General features: G+C 41.8%; 1 protein-coding gene across 2 annotated transcripts in view; it reads right to left on the bottom strand.

Annotated features, from left to right (window-relative positions):
• Positions 1–3,521: 3,521 nt before the first annotated feature.
• LOC144792327 (solute carrier family 2, facilitated glucose transporter member 11-like) overlaps positions 3,522–27,311 on the bottom strand; it is a 591,893-nt gene continuing 568,103 nt past the window's right edge. For both annotated transcript variants that reach the window (XM_078667282.1, XM_078667283.1), the window contains 2 exons: positions 5,462–5,589; positions 3,522–4,673 (listed from right to left, as the gene is read on the bottom strand). In XM_078667282.1, coding sequence (XP_078523408.1) covers positions 4,476–4,673; positions 5,462–5,589 — 326 coding nt within the window. In that variant the 3' untranslated portion in view covers positions 3,522–4,475. The remainder of the gene's footprint in view (positions 4,674–5,461; positions 5,590–27,311) is intronic.

Raw genomic sequence — 27,311 nt, 5'->3', positions numbered from 1 at the left:
CCGAGAGGTCTGAGGAGGCCAATGGGGGAGGGGGAGACCGTGGACCATGAAGGGAGGGAGCTGGGAGGGGCACGGGGAGTTGGGCGGTAGGGCGGAGGGGGGGTTTGGGTTGTTGGGTATTGGGTTGGGATGGGATTGTTGGAGGGGGGGGTTTCTTCTTTCTGAGTACGTCAGATGACGGAGGTGTGTTGCACCTTTAGCGGTCTGAGGATCGATTCGGCGATGGAAGGGGACTGGTCTGCAGGTTGGTTGATACCGAGTCACATGCCACTGCTACGGGATTAGGGCCTACTTACCTGTGGTACTGGTGACACTTGGGGATCGCTTCTCAGCCCTACTGTGTTTCTGACGCGGCCGGCCCAGGCAGGGTTGTAGGCGGCTTGCTGTGTATAACCATGATCCTGTATGTTATGACCTCTGCTGGTACCCTCCCGCCACACTGCTTTGCCGGCTACTGTCGGCGGGAACTGTGGCCTCTTTCAGCCTTATTGTACTCTTACCTTGTTGAAATGCTCAATAAAAATCTTTTATATTGAAAAACACCTTGGCAAGACATTGTAATAAAAACAACATAATTACATGAAACTACATTACAAATATTGAAGGTGATCAAAGAGCCCATAAGAAGCAGAGAGAGGAATACACTATTGTTCCTACTGTAGTTAAGTTGGATGGATATTCTTTAACAAATGCATCAATGTTATACAAAATCAAATTTGTGCTTTTAAAATGATGTTTTAAAATCAGTATTCTTCAGGAGCTTTTATTCTTTATAAAATGAAATTCTTACAGGTGGAGAAAGACTTTGCAAGGAAAAGGAAATTACGAAAACAAAAGAGTATTGAAGGAAAAATGGGCCATATTATCAAGAACAGCAGTAACATTATCGCCGCTTTAGCTGCAGGAAACTGCCGCTAAAGCAGCGATAAGGGGCTTGATAATATGCTCTAGAGAATTCCAATAGAAGCCCAGGTTCTGGTGTGAAGGACCACAAACCTGGGCTTCTATTGAAATTCTCTAGGGCATATTATCAAGCCCCTTATCGCCGCTTTAGCTGCAATTTCCTGCTGCTAAAGCAGCAATAATGTCATCACCGTTCTTGATAATATGGCCCTAAGTTATAACATCATGATGTAAAATGCATCTGCCTCTAAATTAGAGCCATCCACACATTCACGTTATTTAATAAAGGACTTTTGAATATGGATCTGAAATGGGCGATATGAATTCATGATGATGAGTGTTTAAGGAACATCTAAGGATATTGATAAAAGACACTCACCAGACAACTGGTGTGAAATACTCAGATATTGTTTGCTTTGTTTCTTATTTTGGATGACAGGTTTTGAAATGGTTCTATTTTACTCCTGAAGAATGTTTAAAATAGACCAAAATGCATGAATCTTTACAAATGCAGAGCGATTCAAGTAATCTTGTATTAAAATGATATAAAGACCCCGAGACTAACTTGCATATTTTCAACTTAATTTCATCAAATATAGAAAGGAAGAAACCAAATGAATCAATCTGCACAAATAAATACAAAATTAATGAAATAAAATGACCGAGTTGGTTATTTTCCATGGATGTTTGTACCTGAAAATTCCAATACAATAAGCTGCTTGTGGGTGGTGTGTCCAGAGAGGGGCATTGGAGCCATCACCCATGCAGACTTTCATTTACTGCTAGCAAAATGCAATGGCAGACAGAACTCATTTGCACGGAGGCTGGAAAAGTTTACTAATGCCTTGGTAGCCACCAGCTACGGGATGCCAGAGTGCCATAGAAACATCCAATGCAGCTCATTCTAAGTAACCCTGGGTAAGGCACTACGCTACGCTCGCGTAGTTTGTGAAGTTTCTGCTACTTCGCACTACGCGAATTGCACGTACACAGTGCAAACACGCATAGCGTAGTGCAGCGGTCATTTTTTGCTTGCTCACGGTCCTCAACGTCAAGTTGGCAACTGCCAGCAAGCAAAATTACATCCCGGTGAGATTTTTTTCTCGTTCGCGATCAGCAATATCAAGTTGTCAATCACAAGCGTGGAAAATAAACCTCCCGGCGAGAGTCTCAACACGGGGAGATCAGGTTTCTCATTGCGAGTGCTTGCGTATGCTCATGACCGCTCGCGATGAGAAACTACCAGTCCGCGTTGAGAAAACTGCCGCTCAAGTAAAAATCTACTCGAGCGGCAGAAAACTACAGCTTGCACTGTGCAAGATCCCGTTTTCAATGATTGCACAGTGCCGGATGCTTGTCCGCACTGTGTAATCATTGAAAGCGGCATCTTGCACAGTGCGAACAGGCTACTACGCAGTTCGCGTAGTGCTACTCGTAGCTCGCATAGTGCAAAGTTCACTTTATGTAGCTACGTGTAGAGCTACTTCGCAAACTACGCCCAGGGTTGATTCTAAGGGAATGGAAGGGAAAACATCACTTTATATAATGCATCAAAACCTGGCAACAGTCATGCACGCAAATTAATTTGACTACTTCCAGAAACAAATGTCAAATTGGCATTGCAGAGCCACTGGTGGAAGGGAATAGTATGGTCACAGTAAGACCAGCATTTTGTTTTCCAATAAAAAGAGTGGCTGAAATCTTGGGAGCAAAAAGGGGATACCTGTCCAACCCAATGCAGGAGATGATAGTGGATTTTTTCCAAGTAGGAGGAGACTACCAGCGGCAATAAATAGCATCTATCCATCAAATGGCATTTGTTGCATAATATAGTCTGCTAATGTATGGGGCTGCCAACGAAGAAGTTATATGTGCTGTTTTCAGGATTTGCAAATCCTGATACCACAGAAAGGGACCACAGGACTCGGGGAGGGGGGCGAAAATAAGTGAAATTCCTTATTAGGTGGATGGGGATTGAGTTGTCTTTATGCTTACAATAGTGTATCAGTTAGTATATATATTGCTGTTTAGAACTTATAATTATTTTTAATTGTTCCTTGTATACAAATTGAATAAACTGTAATTGAGAGAAATTAATAGCTTGTTGCATTTCCCATTTGCATGTGAACACTGATATGAGGAAGACAGATCTTGCTTTCAGCGTGATCCTTAGTGTGTCATAAGGAGAATTGTTTGCCTTTCAATCTGTGTGTGTATATAACATGGATAGGGGGGATACATAACACTGCACTAATGCCCTAAAATGCTAGCAGTATGCCGTTTGTAAAATCCAGGCAAATGTATATGCATCATGACTTCCTAGAACACTCATGTCACCAGCCTGGAAGTGTCAATGTCCTCATCTAGCACTATTTTTCACAACAACCAGTAACATTTGTTTAATTTGAAGACCAAATCTTAAGTCACATGAAGAATTGTGAACTACTCGAACTTTAGATAAAAGATGCAAATATTGCATGTTCTCTCAGTGGTGACCATCTTCTTTTTTCTGTTTAGAATTACTTGTGTCTAAGAGACTAATAAAGTATTAAGAGTTTCTTCTGTTTGTAACATCAGCCAGTCAAATGTTTTGGCACTCTGAAATCAAAATCTTCCCATTTGTAACTAAGCATGTTCTCATTTATTTCAAATTAAATATGTGGCAGAGTTCTACAATGTTTCTGGTGGATTGAAAATGGTGGGATTTGGGAGTGGAAGGTGCTGTAAAATAGTAGTGGCCCAAGAAGTGTACCAAAACAAACTGTAACAGGGTACTAAGGGTGTTGTCTAATACAAGTAAAACAGAATTCTGTGATTGACAAATTAATAAATAGATTACCACCAGAAACAGAGTAACCAAAATCAGCAGACAACGTAATAAAACATATAGCACCATTATCGAGGGCCATAAGCAATAAAACAGTTGACAATGTAAATGTAAACGTATAATGACTGCTTGCTTTCTCTATCACTATTTACTAAAGTGTGCAGACAGGATAACTTGGTATTTCATTCGGAATGATATAGTATCTCAGGCTCCAAGACAACAGAGATCAATTACAGTATCCCCATAGTGCTTTGTCCCTAAGTCATGAAAGGACTCCATGTGACTGGCATCGTCCGCGACATGTGACAGACAGGCGTATACAGCTGTTTGTCGTCAGCCTTCAAAGGACAGAAATAGAGAGCTCCACAGTGCCTTGATTTAATGTCTGTTTTGGTACATTCCCAGACCTCATTCCTGGCAGGCCATCGCTCACTTAGAGACAGTTAAGGTCTTGATTTTTTTGTCCAAGTTTCCTAGTTAGAAAGCGTTTTTCATGATCGACTGTAGATATAGAATGGGAATAAGCAAAACAATTACATCATTCATAAAAGAGGTTTATCAATGTGTTATGCGTACATATTTAGCTCACATGATGGATAACAATAGTTGGCTCCTTTGCTTTGACTGTAGTAGAGCAATAGTATTTTGAGCAATAAACTTTATTGCAATATATAGCAAATATATCGGTGACTATCCGGTTAAAAAAAACCTTGAAAGACTTAATTTACCTAGTGCTTTACAATATTTAAAAGTCTGTGTCAACCAGTGTCTCTCCATTTTGCGCTGGCAGCAAGAGGCTATTCTTTCTATTAAGATTTCGAAATTTCTCCTTAATTTCAAGAAAAGATCTGTTCTTGGTCTCCGGAACAATGAAGTAAATAAATGTTGCTATTAGAGAACACTCAACAAAAAAGACGAGGAAACAGTATTGGCTTAGTCCATTCTAAAAGAAAAATGAAAAGGTTCAATATTTCATTATACTCAGGTGAGCATACACTATTCATAAAGACGTTAGTTTGTAAATTTCTGCAAATTTAAGGCAATTTTATAAAGTTTAAATAATGCTCTTAATACCCCCAACTGAGGCCTCCGACCCACTGGATTAATTCAATCTCCCACCTTGGAACACTCTATAGAAAATAAAATGTTAGATAACTGCCATGGTAAAATACCATGGCATTTATCTAATATTTTGTATTTTTGATGGAAGCGCGGCACCCTGTCAGGCTGCAGCAATTCCTCTTTCTCATGCCTCTTAGCAGAAAGAAACAATCTCTACTGATATCATGAGGTCATGCCCTAAATTGCACAATATCTTTCTGGAATCAGTATTCACTATAATTTGTGCTCACTAGATATCAATGATGTCTCTTACACTGAAGTTTGACTTCTTAAAGGGAATTGACAGAGTATCCCACCTCAAACACCTCCGGTTACTAGTTTTTAGCCTACTGCCTGTCTTAGTTGTCTGATTATAAATAAAAGTGGCATATATTATTCGATCTCGGCCATAAAACTACTTAGCATCATTATTGGAAATGTATGACAAAACCTCCCAAATAAGAAACCATACTAAACAGTTTTTGACAGATTGATACAAATCTGTGAAAACAGACAAAATTCAAACACTGCTTTAAAGAAGAAAAAAAGGTACATACACATCACTGAGAAAAGAACGAACATTTTTTGTTTAATGATTGTTTTACAAAAGAAAAAAAGATATATACATACCACTATGAAAGGAAAAAGCATCCCTACTACAAAAAAACTAATCCATCCCATAGAACCTCCTATCGTGTGAGCTGCTGGGCGTGCGGACTGAGTGAACAGTTCAGTAATCAAAGTGATAGTAACACCACCTAGAAATTTTGAAATAATGACGACATCAGACATAGTTTTGTAACACAGCTGCGAAACATGTCTACATTTTTCACGTAAAATTGTTTCATGTTACTGAAACATTGGCAAACCAGAAACACACTCAAACATACAAATACGTTCTTTCAAGAAACACATTTACAGTGTAGTCATGCTAAATTAAAACCAAAAAATTACTGAAATTTAAAAGGTATGCTTGGACCACAATCCATAAATTGCACAACAGCCATGCAAATCATAACTCACATACAAAAATGCAGTGCTCATTACCTGATCCTCTTGAAGGGACAGATGCTATTAAAAAGATCTTAAAGATGCCATTACATATTATATTACTCTTAGCACTGTGAAAAGGATGACTATGAATGTAATATTGTTTATTATACTTAGGGCCTGTTGGGGGAATAGAAGGGCCAGGGGTTTGCTATGATGAATTAAGACTCTTAGGGGTCCATTAGGGTGACGGGCGGACTTAGTCCGCCCGCCATCCCATCGTGTGAAGGGACCGCCCGCCATAAGGGCGGGGGTCCTGTGGGGGGTATTAGGATGCGGCCGCCACAGTGGCGGGCGCATCCTGTATTCTCAGCATTGTGGCGGGTGGTGCTGAAAGCACCGCCCGCCACAATGCTAAGAATACATCTTGTGCCTTTCAAAGCACAACGTGACAGGCACCGCGCGGTGCCTGCCACGTTGTTCCTTGAAATGCATTACCATAGGTACCCCCCATGTGCACCACCCACCCCCCGGAGGCTCTGGGGGCCCGCAAGGGGCGCCGCAGGGAGAATCCGCATTGTTGAATGCTAATTGTAATATGGCTGGCGTTGTCTGATAGACACCGCCACCATATACAACCCTTTTCTGCCGCGGTCACAAGGTGACCGGGCGGAAAAGCCTCGGACGGTCTTTCCATCTGCCGCGGACCCCCCAGCCATGTTAATATGGCGGGGGGTCTTTGCAGCAAGGATGGCGGGCGGATCACCCCCGCCAGGCCAGCGGTGGCTACCGGCAGCCTGGCGGGGGCGATCCGCCCGCCATCCTAATGGGCCCCTTAATCTTCACAAATTAAATTGTACAGACGATTTTGGTTTTAATAACAAATTTAAAAAGTTTAATAAGGTTTTAAAAATGATTCATGCTTTTCTACTTAATGAGTTTTAATGTGATATAATCGATGAATTTGTGCTTTTATGATCTGTCTGGAGCAAAAAACAGGGGTTATGTCCACATTACCCTCCCATACCTGGACAAGGAGCATCAAAAGATGAAAAAGTAGAACAAACTAGTATTGAGGGATAAATTCAATTTATAATTTTAGAACATGAAAAGGTAAATTATCCTGTTCTATATAACTAAATATATAAAAGAACTCAATCACAAAATTCAGAGGACGTATAAACAGATACAAAAAGGGAATGACGCAAAACAATTATGTATAAAGAGAAACCAAATTCACTATATACACACAAAACAATGCATTATATACAAATCACAAATACAATCAATACATTACATATATATACAAAATACAAAACGTGTACCCAACGATAGATCTCAGTGGATGACCTATCACATACTCTATACACACTCCTAACTTCGAGTGATATAACTCTATGATGGAGATCCCAATACGCCTGAGATATCACTTCTCTCAACGCTCTCTTTTGCATAAGGCGCCTGAATATACAAACAAAGTTAAACTAAGCAAGGACTCCTAATCACAAGGGTGTCGACGCTGTCGCGGTCGCGTTTCAGCCACTGGGGTCTTTAAGGCTTCATCAGGACAAGGGTACTGAAAGCAAAAACACACGCTCATCCAACAGGTGGTCACCCAGGGAACAAGGGTGAATTAGATCCACTGGGCACCAGCGCCCATAGAGCACTTAACGGGACAAGCCGATGTCCCTCAAGCAGTTATCAGGCTTCAGCAGGTAATAGGCTAATCCAAAACCGGGGTCGAGGCTACTGCACTCGTTCCTAAAAAAGTGAACAAAATAATCAAAACACCTCGTTCTCCAACCAACAGCAGAAGGCGGCCAACGCAAGTTAATGGTCCGTCCACACTGGAAAACCGGGGAAGCACTTCCTTATGATCTGTCTGTACATAGATCGAAAAAAGATTTAAAAGAAAGAGTGTGTATTGTTACTTAATTACATTGTACTTTTATGTTTGTCTAAATATTTATGTCAATAGCATTGCATTTGGTGTGCAAGTTATGGTTTGGTTTAACTCGACTTTAACTGCAGTTTTTAAATTCATTCTTAAGCTTTTTTTAAGCATACGTTGAAGGTGTTAGAACTAAAGCTAACTTCACTTTACATGTTTTACTGTGCTGTTAACCATATACCAAATGCCACAGATCCCTGGCAGCAAACTCCAACTGTACGCAGAGTTTGGCCATTCACAGCAAGAGTTTTCAGTAGGGACTTGTCTTTGGCCAGGCCCTGTGCCCAATCCACCGCATGCGGGCAACCCACTGTGATTGGCCACAACAGCAGGATCTGGCCTGCGGTCAAACCCTACTGGTTGCCAACCTGGACATGTCATTGTTACATCTATAAATTGGGATACAACAGTGGCGACAGACTGGCTGAAGCCTTCTCAAACTAATCATGGATTTATGGCATTTATGGCATTTATGGCATTTGCAAACATAACATGCTGCATATTTTGCAGAATCCTCAAAACATGCTGTTTTAGCTTAAAGAGATGAACATACTTCTGCCATAGAAATTCACTGAAAAAACACAGTGAGGTTAAATTCAGGCACTGAAAGAACCAAAAAACGAACATTTACAAACAAGCCAAACAAAAAAAACGAAATTCACCAGTTATAGATTTCTGAGCTAACTATAATTTCAGCATCTGCCATGCACCGTTTATGACCTCATATATTACAACACTCATGATATTCTAAATGACATAATTGATGACATCACTGATGAACTCTCAAATTAGATAAATCATGACATCACTGAAAACATCACCTCCTGCCTAATTCCCTGTGAGTGACCAACCACCCGATGCTCACAGCTTTAGACCATGAGCAATGGAGGACTAGTTTGTAGCCTTGCCATGCCATTCCCCCCGTTGCACCCTCCCTATATTTTACAAAAGGTTAAAGAAAATGTTTTGCAGTACCAACATATGCCTGCGATACCACTGTGCTCATGCACAGTCTTGTGGTAAAATGGGTATGCATGAGCAGTAACTCCAGTAGGAGTACTGTGGTATCTCAATGGTGGGCCACGTTGGGTCCCAGAAGAGCACTGAGGTACCCAGGGTACAATTTATATTTTTGCCCACAAGTTCTAAGGGTAAAGTTATCTTCCCCAGGCAACATAACAGGTGTTTTTTTTAACAAATTCAGGACTCCAGCACCGATTCTCAGTGTCCCATAATGGCAACTGTAAAAGTTTTCTCCACCTTGAGGCCGGCCAATCAAATTGCTTGATACTGTGGGACTGATACCAAAAAGGCAGAAAGGAGAAGAAGATCTCTCTCAGTCAATCAGAGACCCTTATTTGTATATTATGGTGCTACAAGAGCAGGAGTGCGTGCAAGGAAACAAATCAGAAATGTGTTCCCAGACGGCGGGATAATGTTTAAATCTTGTGCAGGCTGGGAGCAGAGATGCCTTCCCTGCCCACACTGTTGCAGGCTGGGAAGGCGTGTTTGCTCCTGTTTTGTGTGAGATTTAAAGACATGCCAGTGCGGGCAGGTAAATTATTCTATCCTAGATATGGGCTCCTCGGGACAGAGTACTTGAACCAGCTCCGGGGATGGGGTAACCTTTAAAGTTGAGGGTGTCCCGGGTAATGGGATTCCCGGTGCCTATAATGGCTTGGGAAGGAGGGCTGCAAACTCCCCTACCCTTAACTAAGGAATGCAGAACTAGGGGATTGGCTCCCCAGGGATTATAATGACTCAGGGAAGGTGCCAAGCAGCCCCCTCCCCTTTTTTGCACATTTCAGGCCCAGATAATTGGGTGTCTGGGACTGCCATTGGCCCAGGGAAGGAGGCCGCTTGCCCCACTCTCCTCACTTATAGTACACTCCCACTGGGTATGGGGTCTCTGGGTTGACAAATGTGCTTAGGGAACCTTACTGATGCTACCCACCCCAAATATTTCTAAAAAATATGGCTAGATGCCACCCCCCTCCCTGCAATCTTGTTGGAGTCTCGAGGGATTAAAAAACAAAACAAAAAAAAGATTTTGACCGGTTGTCCCTCTGGGTCCCACCCACAGGGTCTATGGGGAACAGTATTCCTATCCTGCCCCATTATATTATTTTTTTCTTTTAAACTTCAGGACAGGGAATTATATACTTGAGTACTGTAAAGGTTGCCAGCAACATTTTTCTCATGTTGCTGGTAGCCAATCAGAGTGCTCCGTCCCACAGGAGTAAAATGGCCCAAGGGGAAAAAAACTTCCGGGCCAATCAGAAGGCTCTATTTTTTAATAGGTGTTACCAGCAGGACACTCGCAGACCCAACCATTCAGATTAATAATTCTTTTAGAACCCTCATTTCTCAAATACTACTGATCAGATTTATATAAAATCACAAATAGAACAATCTGTGGCCTGAGATCTAGCTTCCTGCCAAATTTGGTGTAATTCTGTTCAACAGTTTTTCTGGTAGCACTGTCTAAAGATGTTTAGAAAAATGCACAGGAAAAATTGCTTTTGGGACCCCACTTTTTTCTCAGCCCTTGCTTGATGGATCATCCCAACACATTCCAGGAAGGAGTTCAGGTGGATTTGCTGTTTTGAAAGGAAAGTTAGTTTTGTGAAGGTTCGTCATACCCCTTGTGTGTGTGCGTGTGTGTGTGTGTGTGTGTGTGTATATATATATATATATATATATATATATATCTATGTCTAAACAGGAAGTAGCCATGTGCAAAGAGAACCGCAATAAAAGAACTTTACTCTGTACAACCTATTCCCGTGATCAAGGTCAGAGTCACCTGACCGAAACGCATAGGCCATGGCCACAACTGTTTAAATAAAACCGCCTATCACCTAAATCGAGATGAGTGAGTGCCTTCTTCAAACTTTCGCTTCGCGGAAAAATTGCTTTTATATATATATATATATATATATATATATATATATATATATATATATATATATATATATATATATATATATATAGACACATATACATATATATATATATATATATATATATATATATTCACTGAAAAAACCATAGATTTCATGAGTGTTCTAGTTCGCTGAACATTTCACTCGTACAAAACCATAGAACTTCCTCCTTTATAATTAGTTGTGCTAACTATAACTCGCGCGCCCGCAATGCACTGCTGATGATGTCACATATTACATCATTCATGACATTGTTAGTGACATCACTGATGACATCTCAAATGACATCACTGATGACATCACCCGATGATTGTAGTTTTGTTTGAAATTTAAATATCTATTATATATATACCAATCTGTATTGAAGATTGAGTGGGTATATAACTGTCTGGATGGAGGATTTAGTAGCTGTATGACTGTTTGTTTAAGTGAGTAATTAAATGTGTCTCAGTAAATATATGGGTTAGTAACCAAACTATGTGAATGTGTGTATCACTGTCTCTGTTGTTTTATAACCTGCTGCATCAATTGGTCACTAATTATATGAGTGTCTATATTAGTTATCGATTAGTTGGCTGAGTATTTGTAAGGGAGACTGAGTGTATATGTGGTTGGGTGGGGGAGTTGTAACTCTATGCATAGATGTGTGAATGGTTTATTGTCTAGACATATGGGTTTAGGAGTGTTTATGGAAACAGTTGTTTGGGTGTCTGAGTTTGTTTATTTGTGTGTTGGTAAGTGAATATATGTGTCAGTGTTACATCTCCACTAAAGTAGCAAAATAAAAGGCATTGTATATGAGAGTTGGTGTATATAAATAAGTATATGTAATTGTGATTGTGAGAGAAACTGTATGAATGAGTGTATAATTGTAATAGTGATTTTTAACATAGTAACTATGATTTACTATGTGTATATATAAATCAGGTGTTGTGTGTATAACTGTGTGGGTGAGAAAATGTAAGTGTGATTGATCCTTTTTATGGAAACAGGGAATTGTTAAACCCCTAATGAAAAAATCCAATAAATCCCCTTCTGAGCTTCCTAATCTCCGCCCAATATCACTTCTCCCTGCTCTAGGGAAGATTACCGAACAAATGGTTTATAGAGAACTTAAAAGCCATCTTGAAGTACACAATGTACTCCACCCTCAACAATCAGGTTTTCGCCCCCATCACTCGACGGAGACTGCACTGATTGAATTAACAGACTCTATAAAGCTGCTGCAGGATCAGAAGAAGAATGCTGTCCTCATTCTCCTAGACCTCACAGCGGCGTTTGATACCATCTCGCATTCCATCCTGATTAGCAGACTGAAAGATATCGGTATCTCAGAGGTGGCTCTGGCATGGATAATGTCCTTTTTAACTGACAGATCGCAAAAGATCGCCTTAGGTCCTTTCCTCTCTAAGGAGAAGAGGGTCTCATCTGGAGTCCCTCAGGGCTCCATCCTGAGCCCTCTCCTCTTTAATATTTACCTAATTCCACTCATATCTCTGATTGAGTCATTCGGAATACTCGTAACATCGTACGCCGATGATACGCAACTCATTGTGCCCCTAGAGGAACACTCGACTGAGGCGGAGCAAAACCTCAAAAGCTGTCTGAGGGCTGTCTTTCATTGGATGGACATAAACCATCTAAAATGCAATTCCAGCAAGACAGAGATCCTCCCAATGGGAAAAAATACCAACTTCTGTCCAGGCCTATGGTGGCCTGAAGATTCAGCTGCCCCACCCCAGACTGTAACAACTGCTAGGAATCTTGGAGTCCTGTTCGACACCGATTTGTCTTTCGACCAACACGTGAGGACGGTGGCTGGCCGATGTTTTGGAATCATAAAATCTCTAAAAAAAAATGTTGACTTCTTACCGATAGACTCTAGAAAAACCGTAGCAGTGGCCCTAGTGCTCGCACGGCTGGACTACTGCAATGGTCTTCTGGCTGGCGCTAAGAAAGCTACACTTAAAAAACTTCAAAGCGTACTCCACTCTGCAGCCTGATTGGTTCTGAAGCTACCCAGAAAATCTTCAATAGCCGCTGCTTTAAAATCTTTACACTGGCTCCCACTTCACAAAAGAATTTTCTTCAAGATTCTCATTGTCGCTTTCAGGGCATTCAATAACTCTGGCCCGAAATATCTCATCAAGCGTTTCCCTCACTACAACCCTAGCAGATCCCTGCGCTCCTCCAATGACAATCTAATCCTTCCCGCCAGGTTCAATCTGAAAACCAAAGGTGGCAAAACCCTAAATTATCTGGCCACTAAAGCTTGGAACCTCATGCCTAAAGACCTAAGGTCCCAAACCCAAGAAAAACACTTCAGGAAATCACTAAAAACCTGGATCTTTAGCCTTCCCGATGAATACACCATGGCAGCCATTTAATTCTTCAGCCCTCAGGATGTAATTTGATATCCTACCTGGAAATCAGCGCCAAGATGCTCCTTCCGGAGCGAACGTTGCGCTCTATAAATACCCCTACAAATTACAAATTAAAAAATTACAAATCCTTTTCATGAGAGAGTAGCATCACTGAAAAACCGACTAGGATGACTGCTGATGTGTCAATGTCTATATAGGTGTATGAGTACATTTGATAGTGTTACCATTGATCAGTGACTGCATGTATAAGTGATTCTGTGGGTGAATGGACAGTTGTTTGTGTAGACTTAGGAATCAGTGAGTGTGTATATAGTAACTGGTATGTGTGTGTCAATGCTTACAAATATGGTACTCTGTATTTTACAGTGAGTGATCAAACATAGTGTGTGATGAGGTGTATCGGATTGTCACGTGGATGATGTCATCAATGATGTTATCAGTGATATTATCAGTGATGTCATAAGTGATGTCATCAGTGATGTCACTGACCATGTCATGAATGATGTAATATGTGACATCATCAGCTGTGCATTGCGGGGGCGCAAATTACAGTTAGCACAACTAACTATAACGGAGGAATTTCAATGGTTTTGTATAAGTGAAATGTCCAGCGAACTATAACACTCATGAAACCTATTGTTTTTTCAATGAATTTCAAAGGTTTTTTAAATGCTAATTCCTAACTATAACGTCTCTGAAACTTATGTTTTTTCTGTGAATTTCAAAGGTTTTTTATAACGTCTCTGAAACCTATGGTTTTATCAGTGAATTTCAAAGGTTTTTTAAATGCTAATTTTTAAGTGCAATAGTAGTTATACCTATTTTTTGTACTGAATTTCTACAGTTTTTTAACTGTTTATTTATAAATATTTTATTTATTAAACAACATTATATATTTTTCTGAAAATTGCAAAAAATAAAGCTAAATTTAAAACTGAAATATTTTTAATTATTTTGTTTTTTTGTATTTTAATATATTTATATAATTTTCTTTTTTTATTTAATTTTCAACATTTTTTGGGGAGTTGCTCACCCAAAGCGTGTGCGACTCCCCAAAAGTTGCACACGCTTTAGGTGTGCGTATTCTAGCTGCCATTTTGGTAAAGTTGTGAAGGATCTGCATATGGTCGTGTAGGATCTGCATATGGTGAGTGACAAGTGCGTGTTTTTTTTCAGTTACGTCATATACGTACAATGTTACATGGTGTGCGAGACCGATATGCGACCGGTCCGCGACTCCTGCTCCTGTGCATTCGCAATACGTGCGTATTACGGTGCGCAATGCTGACGTGCCCCACGTGACATCATATACGTGCTGGGGCTCGCTGGGTGCGCGACTCTCTCAACGGTATGTAACGTTTACAACAAATTTTTTACAACGCACTACCATTACAACGCAGGCATTACCACGCATACCATTACAACGCATTGCGCTGGGGGGCGCTCTAGGATAGGGAATAAGTTTAATTTTCTATCCAACACCTTCCCTAGTGTCCACGGGGACTGGAGTTGGAATAGAAAATTATACTTACCACTATCCAGCACCTCTAAGCGCTATGCGTTGTAATGGTATGCGTGGTAAAAACCGCGTTGTAAAGGTATGCGTGGTAAAAGTATGCGTTGTAACGTCATACATCCCTCTCAACATTTGTTATGTTCTAAAATGATATGTACCTGTCTTTAATGTGCATATTAGGGCAAAACATTATCTAAGGTATTCATAAAAATAATATATTTCTACTTGAAATTAACGTATATTATTTTTAAATATATTTTCGCAAAGTCGCGTCAGGTGCGCGCTTCGTGAGCGCACGGTGCGCAGATCCCATGTGACCTTAAAAAAAGATTTGATTGGTTCATAACATTTCCCACTGTAACTATTGAAGAACCCCACCCATTTTAATTATTCTGTTTATGAGCAGTTGATGAGAGACATCTCTTCTTCGAGAGAGCTGGTTTTGGGATTTTTTTGTGTTTTTAAAAAATTGCATTGAGAAATGACATCTGGCTCGCAAGCTCCTCATCATTCTTCAGATGAAGATATCTTGGAGGAAGATCCACCCAAGCAGAGGCCTGAATCACTGGTATGGACATTTTTTCACCTTTCCTGCCAGAGAAAAAAAGGTAAACGCAAGAAAAGTCACATGCTTGCTGTGTGACAGGGTCCTGTCGCGAGGCAGTGACAAGAAATATTCCTGTGGAACAGCGAGTATGTATAAACATCTGCGGACCATTCACCGGAAGAATCTTGTACGGGAAGAAATGAGGCGTGCAGCAAAAAATCCACCACCGGGCATTGCTAGCACCTCCGGAGCATCCACTTCAGCACCACCAGTAGACATTTGCCCAGAATTTGCTTTTCTGCAGCAGCACTGCACTAAGTGCAAAACCATCATCTGGTATATTGAACAGTCAGTGGATGCTATTTGTGCAGCTCAACGGAACCACAAATGCAATTTTTTTTTGTTTTTTTTGTTTTTGGAATGATGTTGAATTCCAAAAGCTAACTGTTTGCTAAGTTCCTTTTTTGTTCAATTTTTAAAAAACACCAAAAAAACGACAAAATTGTTAACAAACTACAAAAAGAAAACAAAAGACAGAAGCAAAAAAAAGTTCAGAACTACCTTATCTGGTTTTAAAAAATAACTATAATTGCATGGTAATGTCTGAAAGTTTGGTTGAATGTATGTAGAGCATGATTAACAGAAAGAATGCATTAGTACTGTATGGTGAATTTATAGGGACAGATCTATGAGTAAGATCTGCAGCATGGCACTGCAAGCCCTTGAGGTGCACCGCGCTGCGGCACTTCTGAAACACAGGGATGTGACATATTTACACGAATATGTCACAATTCTGTGCTCACTCTGCACTAACACACAAACTGCAGCCATGCAGTGACGCAGGCACCCTTGCACCATGGTGCAAGGATATCTGTGTCGTGGGGAGATGTTTTTGTGCAGGAAGGGACTACTTCCTGCACAAAAACAATCACTAAAGGCATTTCCCCCCTTCATATGTGTTGTGGAATGCAGTATGCATTGAAAGAGGAAAAACCGAAGAGAAATTAAAACATTTCTCCTTGTTGTGCCTCGCTACACCACCTCTAGGGTGGTGCACCATTCACACGTATCTACAGATTCACACTTTCTCGTAAATTTTGAGATGTGTTATTCCATGGGTGTTGTGTGGGAACAGACACAGCAACACCCATGGAACGCCCCTTCAATGCAAAGTGCTGTGTTTGAATGGGTCGTATTTTCAAGGAGAGGAAACGCCACGCAGGGTGGCTTTTCCTCTCCTTTTAAATATGGAGGAGTCCCCAGCGTCATCACTACGTTACAAAAAGTGACGTACTGGTGGCGCAGGGGGCTTGTACATCTGCCCCATAAGTGCTTAGGTATTGGCAGAGTGATACAATAAGAACATAGTGCTGGATGGGTGATTGACGAACATGCATGAGACTGACAAGAGGTATCCTAGGCTGCATGAGTACTACTTCTGTATTTAATGGAGTGTACCAATAGAATGTATCTGCTTAGAGGTTTGTAGGGATTGTGCACAGAATATTGTACGTGTACTTGTGTTGGGGCCTAGGTCATTCTATAAGAACATCACTAGTAACTAGAATGATGACAGTGCTGCAAACAGAGTGCTCGGTTAATTTATAAGTTCTTAGGTATTATCTCACAGTGTAATTCCAGACAAGCATGACTATTACCTGGACTTTTGCAGGACAGAAGGGGTTAAGGGACCGCATACATTTTGCACATTTGACTTACCACTGCTTGTCTCAATGCCTGAGTCATTCTGCAAGTGCATAGACAGTGACTGGGTTCCTAGAGTGCTAGTAGTTGACAGCAGGATACGTTTATAAGCGCTTATGTTTCAGCAGAGTGATTAGATAAGGACATGCTTCTGTCAGTATGTTTGTAGGAGTGGACACAGACTCACAGTGTGATTCCAGACAAGCATGACTATTACCTGGACTTTTGCAGGACTGACTCAGTAGTCCGCAAGGGTTTAAGGGACCACATCCATTGTGCACATTTGACTGTAACACTGCTTGTCTCAATGCCAGATTCATTTTGAAGGTGCATAGTCAGTGAATAGGTTCCTAGAGTGCCAGTAGTTGACAGTAGGATACGTTTATAGTGCTTATGTTTCAGCAGAGTGATTAGATAAGGACATGTTTCTGTCAGGATGACTGTAGGAGTGGACACAGACAAGCATGTGATTCCAGACAAGCATGACTAGTACCTGGACTTTTGCAGGACTAACTCAGTAGCTGCAAGGAGTTAAGGGATCGCATATATTGTGCACATTTGACTGTACTACTGCTTGTCTCAATGCCTGAGTCATTCTGCAAGTAAATAGACAGTGATTGGGTTCCTAGAGTGCTAGTAGTTGACAGCAGGATACGTTTATAAGTGGTTATGTTTCAGCAGAGTGATTAGATAAGGACATGCTTTTATCAGGATGATTGTAGGAGTGGACACAGACTCACAAGGTGATTCCAGACATGCATGAATATTACCTGGACTTTTGCAGGACTGACTCAGTAGTCTGCAAGGGGCTAAGGGACTGCATACATTGTGCACATATGACTGTAACACTGCTTGTCTCAATGCCTGAGTCATTCTGCAAGTGCAGAGACAGTGAATAGGTTCCTAGAGTGCTAGTAGTTGACAACAGGATACATTTATAAGAACTTATGTCGTGGGGAGATTTTTTTTGCAGGAAGGGACTACTTCCTGCATAAAAACAATCACTAAAGGCATTTTCCTCCTTCAATGTGTGCTGTGGAATGGAGCATGCATTGAAAGAGGAAAAACCGAGGAGAAATGGAAACATTTCTCCTTGCTGTGCCTCGCTACACCACCTCTAGGGTGGCGCACCATTCACACGTATCTACAGATTTACACTTTCTCATAAATCTTGAGATGTGTTATTCCATGGGTGTTGTGTGGGAACAGACACAGCAACACCCATTGAACGCCCCTTCAACGCAAAGTGCTGCGTTTGAATGGAGTGTATTTTCAAGGAGAGGAAAAGCCAGCCAGAATGGCTTTTTCTCTCCTTGTAACTATGGAGGAGTCCCCAGCGCCATTACTACGTTAAACAAAGTGACGTACTGGTGGCGCAGGGTGCTTGTAAACCTGCCCCATAAGTGCCTAGGTATTGGCAGAGTGATACAATAAGAACATAGTGCTGGATGGGTGATTGACGAACTGCATGAGACTGACAGGAGGTATCCTAGGCTGCATGAGTACTACTTCTGTATTTAGTGGAGTGTACAAATAGTATGTATCTGCTTAGAGGTTTTTGGGGATTGTGCACAGAATATTGTATGTGTACTTGTGTTGGGGCCTAGGTCATTCTATAAGAACATCACTACTAACTAGAATGATGACAGTGCTGCAAACAGAGTGCTCAGGTAAATTATAAGTGCTTAGGTATTGTCTCTATGCCTGAGTCATTCTGCAAGTGCATAGACAGCGACTGTGTTCCTAGAGTGCTAGTAGTTGACAGCAGGATAAGTTTGTAAGCGCTCATGTTTCAGCAGAGTGATTAGATAAGGACATGCTTCTGTCAGGATGGTTGTAGGAGTGGACACAGACTCACAATGTGATTCCAGACAAGCATGACTATTACCTGGAGTTTTGCAGGACTGACTCAGTAGTTTGCAAGGGTTTAAGGGACCACATACATTGTGCACATTTGACTGTACCACTGCTTGTCTCAATGCCTAAGTCATTCTGCAACTGCATAAACATTGACTGGTTTCCTAGAGTGCTAGTAGTTGACAGCAGGATAACTTTATAAACGCTTATGTTTCAGCAGAGTGATTAGATAAGTACATGCTTCTGTCAGGATGATTGTAGGAGTGAACACAGACTTACAGTGTGATTCCAGACAAGTATGACTATTACCTGGACTTTTGCGGGCTGACTCAGTAGTCTGCAAGGGGTTAAGGCACCACATACATTGTGCATATTTGACTATACCACTGCTTGTCTCAATGCCTGGTTAATTCTGCAAGTGAATAGACAGTGACTGGGTTCCTAGAGTGCTAGTAGTTGACAGCAGGATAAGTTTATAAGTGCTTATGTTTCAGCAGAGTGATTAGATAAGGACATGCTTTTATCAGGATGATTGTAGGAGTGGACACAGACTCACAAGGTGATTCCAGACATGCATGAATATTACCTGGACTTTTGCAGGACTGACTCAGTAGTCTGCAAGGGGCTAAGGGACTGCATACATTGTGCACATATGACTGTAACACTGCTTGTCTCAATGCCTGAGTCATTCTGCAAGTGCAGAGACAGTGAATAGGTTCCTAGAGTGCCAGTAGTTGACAACAGGAAAAGTTTATAAGGACTTATGTTTCAGCACAGGGATTAGATAAGGACATGCTTTTGTCAGGATGATTGCAGGAGTGGACAGAGCTGCTTTAGAGCCATAGAACAGATCAGCAGAGCTGCTTTAGAGCCAGAGAACCAGGTAAGCAGAGCTGTTGTAGAGCCAGAGAACCAAGTCAGCAGAACTGCTTTAGAGCCATAGAACCAGGTCAGCAGAACTGCTGTAAAGCCAGAGAAACCAGGTCAGCAGAGCTGCTTTAGAGCCAGAGAACCAGGTCAGCAGAGCCGCTGTAGAGCCAGAGAACCAGGTCAGCAGAGCTGCTTAAGAGCCAGAGAACCAGGTCAGAAGAGCTGCTCTAGAGCCAGAGAACCAGGTCCACAGAGCTGCTTTAGAGCCATAGAACCAGGTCAGCAGAGCTACTTTAGAGCCAGAGAACCAGGTCAGCAGAGCTGATTTAGAGCCATAGAACCAGGTCAGCAGAGCTACTTTAGAGCCAGAGAACCAGGTCAGCAGAGCTGCTCTAGAGGTAGAGAACCAGGTTAGCAGAGCTGCTTTAGAGCCAGAGAACCAGGTCAACAGAGCTGCTCTAGAGCCTAAGAACCAGCTCAGCAGAGCTGCTCTAGAGCCAGAGAACCAGGTCAGCGGAGCTCTTTAGAGGCAGAGAACTAGGTCAGCAGAGCTGATTTAGAGGGAGCTGCTCTAGAGCCAGAGAACCAGGTCAGCAGAGCTGCTGTAGAGCCAGCGAAACCTGGTCAGTAAAGCTGCTTTAGAGGGAGAGAACCAGGTCAGTAGAGCTGCTTTAGAGCCAGAGACCCAGGTCAGCAGAGCTGCTCTAGAGGCATAGAACCAGGTCAGTAGAGCTGCTTAAGAGCCAGAGAACCAGGTCAGCAGAGCTGCTGTAGAGCCAGAGAACCAGGTCATCAGAGCTGCTCTAGAGCAAGAGAACCCCGGTCAGCAGAGCTGCTTTAGAAGGAGAGAACCAGGTCAGCAGAGCTGCTTTAGAGCCAGAGAACCAGGTCAGCAGAGCTGCTCTAGAGCCAGAGAACCAGGTAAGCAGAGCTGTTTTAGAGCCAGAGCAGCAGGTCAGTATAGCTGCTCTAGAGCCTAAGAACCAGGTCAGCAGAGCTGCTCTAGAGCCAGAGAACCAGGTCAGCAGAGCTGCTGTAGAGCCAGAGAAACCAGGTCAGCAGAGCTGCTTTACAGGGAGAGATCTAGGTCAGCAGAACTGCTTTAGAACCAGAGAACCAGGTCAGCAGAGCTCTTTAGAGGGAGAGATCTAGGTCACCAGAGCTCTTTAGAGGGAGAGAACCAGGTCAGCAGAGCTGCTTTAAAGCCAGAGAACCAGGTCAGCAGAGCTGCTCTAGAGCCAGACAACCAGATCAGCAGAGCTGCTTTAGAGCCATAGAATCAGGTCAGCAGAGCTGCTTTAAAGCCAGAGAACCAGGTCAGCGGAGGTGCTCTAGAGGAAGAGAATCAGGTCATCAGAGCCGCTTTAGAGCCAGAGAACCAGGTCAGCAGAGCTGCTCTAGAGGCAGCGAATTCGGTCAGCAGAGCTGATTTAGAGGGAACTGCTCTAGAGCCAGAGAACCAGGTCAGCTGAGCTGCTGTAGAACCAGAGAAACCTGGTCAGTAGAGCTGCTTTAGAGCGAGAGCACCAGGTCAGCAGATCTGCTTTAGAGCGAGAGAACCAGGTCAGTAGAGCTGCTTTAGAGCCAAGGGACTAGGTCAGCAGTGCTGCGCTAGAGCCTAAGAACTAGGTCAGCAGAGCTGCTCTAGAGCCAGAGAAACCAGATCAGCAGAGCTGCGGTAGAGCCAGAGAAACCAGGTCAGCAGAGCTGGTTTAGAGGGAGAGAACCAGGTCAGCAGAGCTGCTTTAGAGCCAGAGGCCCAGGTCAGCAGAACTGCTTTAGAGCCAGAGAACCAGGTCAGCAGAGATGCTCTAGAGCCAGAGAACCAGGTCAGCAGAGCTGCTCTAGAGACTAAGAACCAGGTCATCAGAGCTGCTCTAGAGCCAGAGAACGTGGTCAGCAGAGCTGCTGTAGAGTCAGGGAAACCAGGTCAGTAGAGCTGCTTTAGAGGGAGAGAACCAGTTCAGCAGAGCTGCTCTAGAGGGAGAGAACCAGGTCAGCAGAGCTGCTCTAGAGCCATAGAACCAGGTCATCAGAGCTGCTCTAGAACCTAAGAACCAGGTCAGCAGAGCGGCTGTAGAGCCAGAGAAACCAGGTCAGTAGAGCAGGTTTAGAGGGAGAGAACCAGGTCAGCAGATCTGCTCTGATGGGAGAGAACCAGGTAAGCAGAGCTGCTCTAGAGCCAAAGAACCAAATCACCAGAACTGCTTTAGAACCATAGAACCAGGTCTGCGGAGCTGCTTTAGAGCCACATAACCAGGTCAGCAGAGCTGTTGTAGAACCAGAGAACCAGATCAGCAGAGCTGCTCTATAGCCTAAAACCTAGGTCAGCAGAGCTGCTCTAGAGCCAAAGAAAGCTGGCTCTACCAGATCAGCAGAGCTGCTTTAGAGTCAGAGAACCAGGTCAGCAGAGCTGCTTTAGAGCCAGAGAACCAGGTCAGCAGAGCTGCTCTAGCTGACACTGATTGACTGACACTGACTAACTGACACTGACTGACACTGATTGACTGACACTGGCTGACTGACTCTGACTTTCATTGACTGACACTGACTGACTGACTGACTGACTGACCCTGACTTACTGACACTGACTGACTGACACTGACTGACTGACACTGACTGACACTGGTATGCTGACACTGATTGACTGACACTGATTGACTGACACTAACTGACTGACACTGACTGACACTGACTGACTGACATTGACTGACTGACACTGACTGACAACTATCTACTACTCTACTACCCACTCTCTACTACTCCCTACTACTCACTCTATATTACTCTACTACTCACTCTCTACTACTCACTCTCTACTAGTCGCTACTACTCACTCTGTACTACTCTCTACTACTGTGTACTACTCTCTAATACTATCTCTCTACTACTCACTCTCTACTACTCTCTACTATTGACTCTCTACTACTCACTCTCTACTACTCACTCTCTACTACTCTCTTCTACTCTCTTCTACTCACTCTCTTCTACTCACTCGCTACTACTCTCTACTACTCACTCTCTATTACTCACTCTCTACTTCTCTCTACTACTCTCTCTACTACTCACTCTCTACTACTCTATTACTCTCTACTACTCACTCTCTACTACTCACTCTACTACTCCTTCACTGCTACTCTCTACTACTCTCTTTCTACTACTCACTCTCTACTACTCACTCTACAACTCACCCTATTACTCACTCTCTACTACTCACTCTGCTACTCACTCTCTACTACTCTCTAGTACTCACTCTCTACTACTTGCGCTCTACTACTCGCTCTGTACTACTTTCTACTACTCACTCTCTACTACACACTCTCTACTACTTGTTTTCTATTACACACTCTCTACTACTTGCTCCCTACTACTCACTCTCTACTACTCACTCTACTACTCACTCTCAACTTCTCTCTACTATTCACTCTCTACTACTCACTCTCTACTACTCCACTACTCTCTACTACTGACTCTCTACTACTCTACTACTCATTCTCTACTACTCTACTACTCTCTACTACTCTCTCTATCTACTAATCACTCTCTATTACTCACTCTCTACTACTCTCTCGCTACTACTCTGGCTCTACTACTCTCTCTCCACTACTCTCTCTCTACTACTCTCCACTACTCACTCTCTACTACTCACTCTCTACTACTCACTCTCTACTACTCCCTACTACTCACTCTTTACTACTCTCTCTCTCTACTACTGTCTTCTACTATTTCTACTACTCACTCTCTACTACTCTCTACTCTCTCTCTGCTACTCACTCTCTAATACTCACTCTCTACTACTCTCTACTACTCACTCTCTACTACTCTCTACTCTCTCTCTGCTACTCACTCTCTACTACTCACTCGATACTACTCTCTACTATTCCCTCTCTACTGCTCTCTACTACTCACTCTCTACTACTCACTCTCTACTACTCTCTACTACTCATTCTCTACTACTCTCTACTACTCACTCGACTACTCACTCTCTACTACTCTCTATTACTCATCCTCTACTGCTCACTCTACTACTCACTCTCTGCTACTCTCTCTACTACTCTCTACTACTCACTCTCTAACTCTCCACCTCTCTCTCTACTACTCTCTACCTCTACCTCTACACCTCTACCTCTACTCCTCCAGCTTCTCTCTACACGCACACATATGCACATATATATGCATATATATATGCATTTATATATATATATGTATGTGTATATCTATATACACATACATATATAAACATATATATAATCTGCATATCTATATACATGCAAATCTAAATGCATGCAAACATATACATATATGCATACATATGCATGTTATGTACATGAAAGTTTGAAAAACACTAATAAAACAAAGCTAAAAAGCCACCTAATTACAAACAGAATTGCTTTAACTTAAACGAGGGCGAGACCTATTGCATTTTCAGTGCTAGTTTACTTTGGTTCCATCAAGATGTCATTCAGATGTGTCACACATTTGCCATAAATTCTGAATGTTACCACTCTAGTTGCTCATTAGATCACTGTAGTAAAGCACCTGCTCACCAGGGAAGTCTGATGCTGGTATTCAAAGTGCATGTTTCAGTCTGCATGTTCGAATTTTTTAATGAAATACAAGAGGATTTGAGAAGTCAAAATGTGCCCTCATTTTTCTTTCTGCAGCACTAATCATAATTTCTATGGCAACATGAAGCCCCTCATTTTGTTCCTTTGCATATTAAATGTTTTAAGTGTTACCACTTTATTCGAATCAAGATGGCCTCAGGTGTTCCATACATTTGTCATAAGTAAGACTGTTAGCGCTCTAGTTGTTCTTTAGAACACTCTAGGATACTCTCATTGGGCTATACTTGGGCTATATCTGGGTGATATGTGTGCTACATTTGGGCACACTTGTCTCTGGTGGACATCTTGGAAGACTTATTTGTTATGAAGTTTCCTAATTTCCTCATTTACTACAGTCTCCTCAGTAGGAAATACTTTCAGTTCCATCAAGAAGGCATTCAGATGTGTCACACATTTGCCATAAATTCTGAATGTGAGCACTCTAGTTGCTCGTTAGATCACTGTAGTAAAGCTACTGCTCACCAGGGCAAGTCTGCTGCTGGTATTGAAAGTACATGTTTCAGTCTGCATGTCAGAATTTTTTTTATGAAATAGAAGAGGATTTGAGAAGTCACTCAAAATGTGCCCTAATTTTTCTTTCTGCAGCCCTAATCAAACTTTCTATGGCAAAATGAACCCCCTCATCTTGTTACTTTTTTTAATTAAATGTTTTAAGAGTTACCACTTTATTCCAATCAAGATGGCTTCAGGTATGCTATACTTTTGTCATAAGTAAGGCTGTTAGCACTCTAGTTGTTCTTTAGAACACTCTGGGAAGCTGCAGTAGAACACAAAGGAATCAACTGACAGTCTCTGCCCTTGTTGGATGTACATGTTTTACTGAGAATGTCAGACTTCATTCTCACATGACTGAGAAAGATAATGTGAATTTACAGAAAATATGCTTTCAGTTTAGCTTATTGATCACCTTCCAAACCTCAGTGGGAAAAGCATGAGAAAATAGTTTTCTTTCAAACATGATTCACGATATCCCAGCAGAAGGCTTTTTCACATGGTAAAATCACCTTAGAACACACCACAATTCCTAAAATGAGTATGGTACCATCAGCAAATGATTTATAATGTAACTAAAGTGTTAAAACCTTCTATTACCTGCAATGCTTTTTAATGAGGTGCTATCATGTATATTGGTCCCAAGATGGCTGCCAAAACTTCTTGGATGAAGTCCTGACAGCCAATCAGATCTCACGATGAGATGTGTGGTTAGGCTCCGCCCAGATATATATATATTTTTTCCTTTAATATCTAAAAAACTACGGATCAGATTTATATCATTTAACAAAAAGGCACGAGTGTGAACCAAGGCCTACCTCTTTGCCAAATTTGGTGTAATTCCGTTCAGCAGTTCGGGCTGTAGCTGCGATTAAAGGTTCCTATGGAAAATTCTATGGGGAAAACACGTTTTGGGACCCTTTTTTTCTTGGCCCCCGCTTGACGAATCACCCCGAGACTTTCAGGATAGGAGCTTGCCATAAGTTTTGAAAATTTCCCGAAGATTCGTCGACCGGCGCCAAAGTTATTGCCAATAGAATGTTGAGGATTTCCTATGGAAAATAAGTCCTAACTAAAATTTCCTACTGGCGACCGCCAGTAGGTAATATATTTATGTTTATGCATATGTATACATATGTGTGGGTATATACACATTTCCTCCCACCGAGTGAAAGTGAACATGATTTAAAAACACCATAACTCACATGACGTACTTTCAATTTCCATTTGGTCTTACCATTTTGAGGTTGATTGTTGCTCTTTATTGTTCTATTCTCAATGTTTTAGTCAACTCTCTGTTTATTAAAAGGCATCAACTGCCCGCAAAGGCATATGTAGCAACTATTTCAAAGCATAGCATATTAAAAGTGAGTAGTTTCCTAATCCAACTAATTGTTGTAATTAGTGCAACAGGGAACAGGTAAAAATTCTCTGCAGTCAAAGTTCCCTTTTCTTTTTATTATATGATTATAATGACAAAACATTCATGCCAAAAAACTCTTGAAAAAACTTGTGTTTTAATCCTTTAAGATGCTTTGTTTATTTTTTACATTGATAAAGTGCATATACTTTTTATAATGTAAACATAAGACACCAATTATTGCAGTTTCACCACAAATGTAAGTTATAATTACTGCCTTTCTGTTGCTTAATATAAAGTGCTTGTGCATTTTTATAACTAATAGTCTAACTTTATGTAACCATGGTTCCAAAAAAACATACATAAGCAACTGTTGTATAACATACTACACTATTGTACACATCTTTGGATCACTGCTTTAGAGTACTTCATATAAAGTGCTCATGCTTCTACAAAAATAGAAAAATGTCATCTCAAGGTAAAGTAACCTTGTAAAATACATGTGGAATAAAAATTTGCGCTCTTTTAAAAAATAAATCAACTTTGTTCAAATTGCATATGTTTCTATCTTGTTTACATGAGACCCCAGTGATTGCTGTGAGTATGTTGTATGGCTGTGTAGAGGGGCACCACATATCTCATGTCCACCAGCAAATAAAAAGTCTGCCAAGGGATGGCATTAATTTTGTTTAAAAAATGAGTAGTCTCTTCAATATGAAGCTAAAGTCAAAACATAGGGAAACGGCCCTTATGTTCCACTTTCGGATGTTGCTGGTGGGAGGTGAGGTTTTTGTGGTTTCCCCCATTGAGAGCAATTTGAGAATTTCTGCTCCCCTCTTTGGGGTAATGGACCCATAAGAGTTAGTCTTTTGGGTGCTTGTTCATATGGCCGATCATGTTTATGAGGTGGGAACTGCAAGACCCCTTGGGTGTCCAGTACGTGGTTTCCCACATGTGTCAGTGCTGCTGTCGTCCTGTATGTTGTGTGGTGTCATCTCCAACCAAATAATATTTTGTGCAGCATACCCAACTCCCATTCCCAGGCTGGGAACACCTAGTGTATACCGCCAAACAAATACAACATATACATGTTGAGATCTAGATGCGGAAACATTACCTTAATGTCCATCATGGTAAAACAAGGGGAAACAAGGGGGGGCTTCAATCAGACTTGTGCGTGTGCCTTAGCAGTCGAGTGGGACACGCCGCAGCCTTCATTACCCCACCCTTCATCCA

This window comes from Lissotriton helveticus, chromosome 11 (assembly GCF_964261635.1).
Source record: "Lissotriton helveticus chromosome 11, aLisHel1.1, whole genome shotgun sequence".
NCBI classification, from domain to species: domain Eukaryota; kingdom Metazoa; phylum Chordata; class Amphibia; order Caudata; family Salamandridae; genus Lissotriton; species Lissotriton helveticus.
This window is presented reverse-complemented; position numbering and strand designations above follow the sequence as displayed.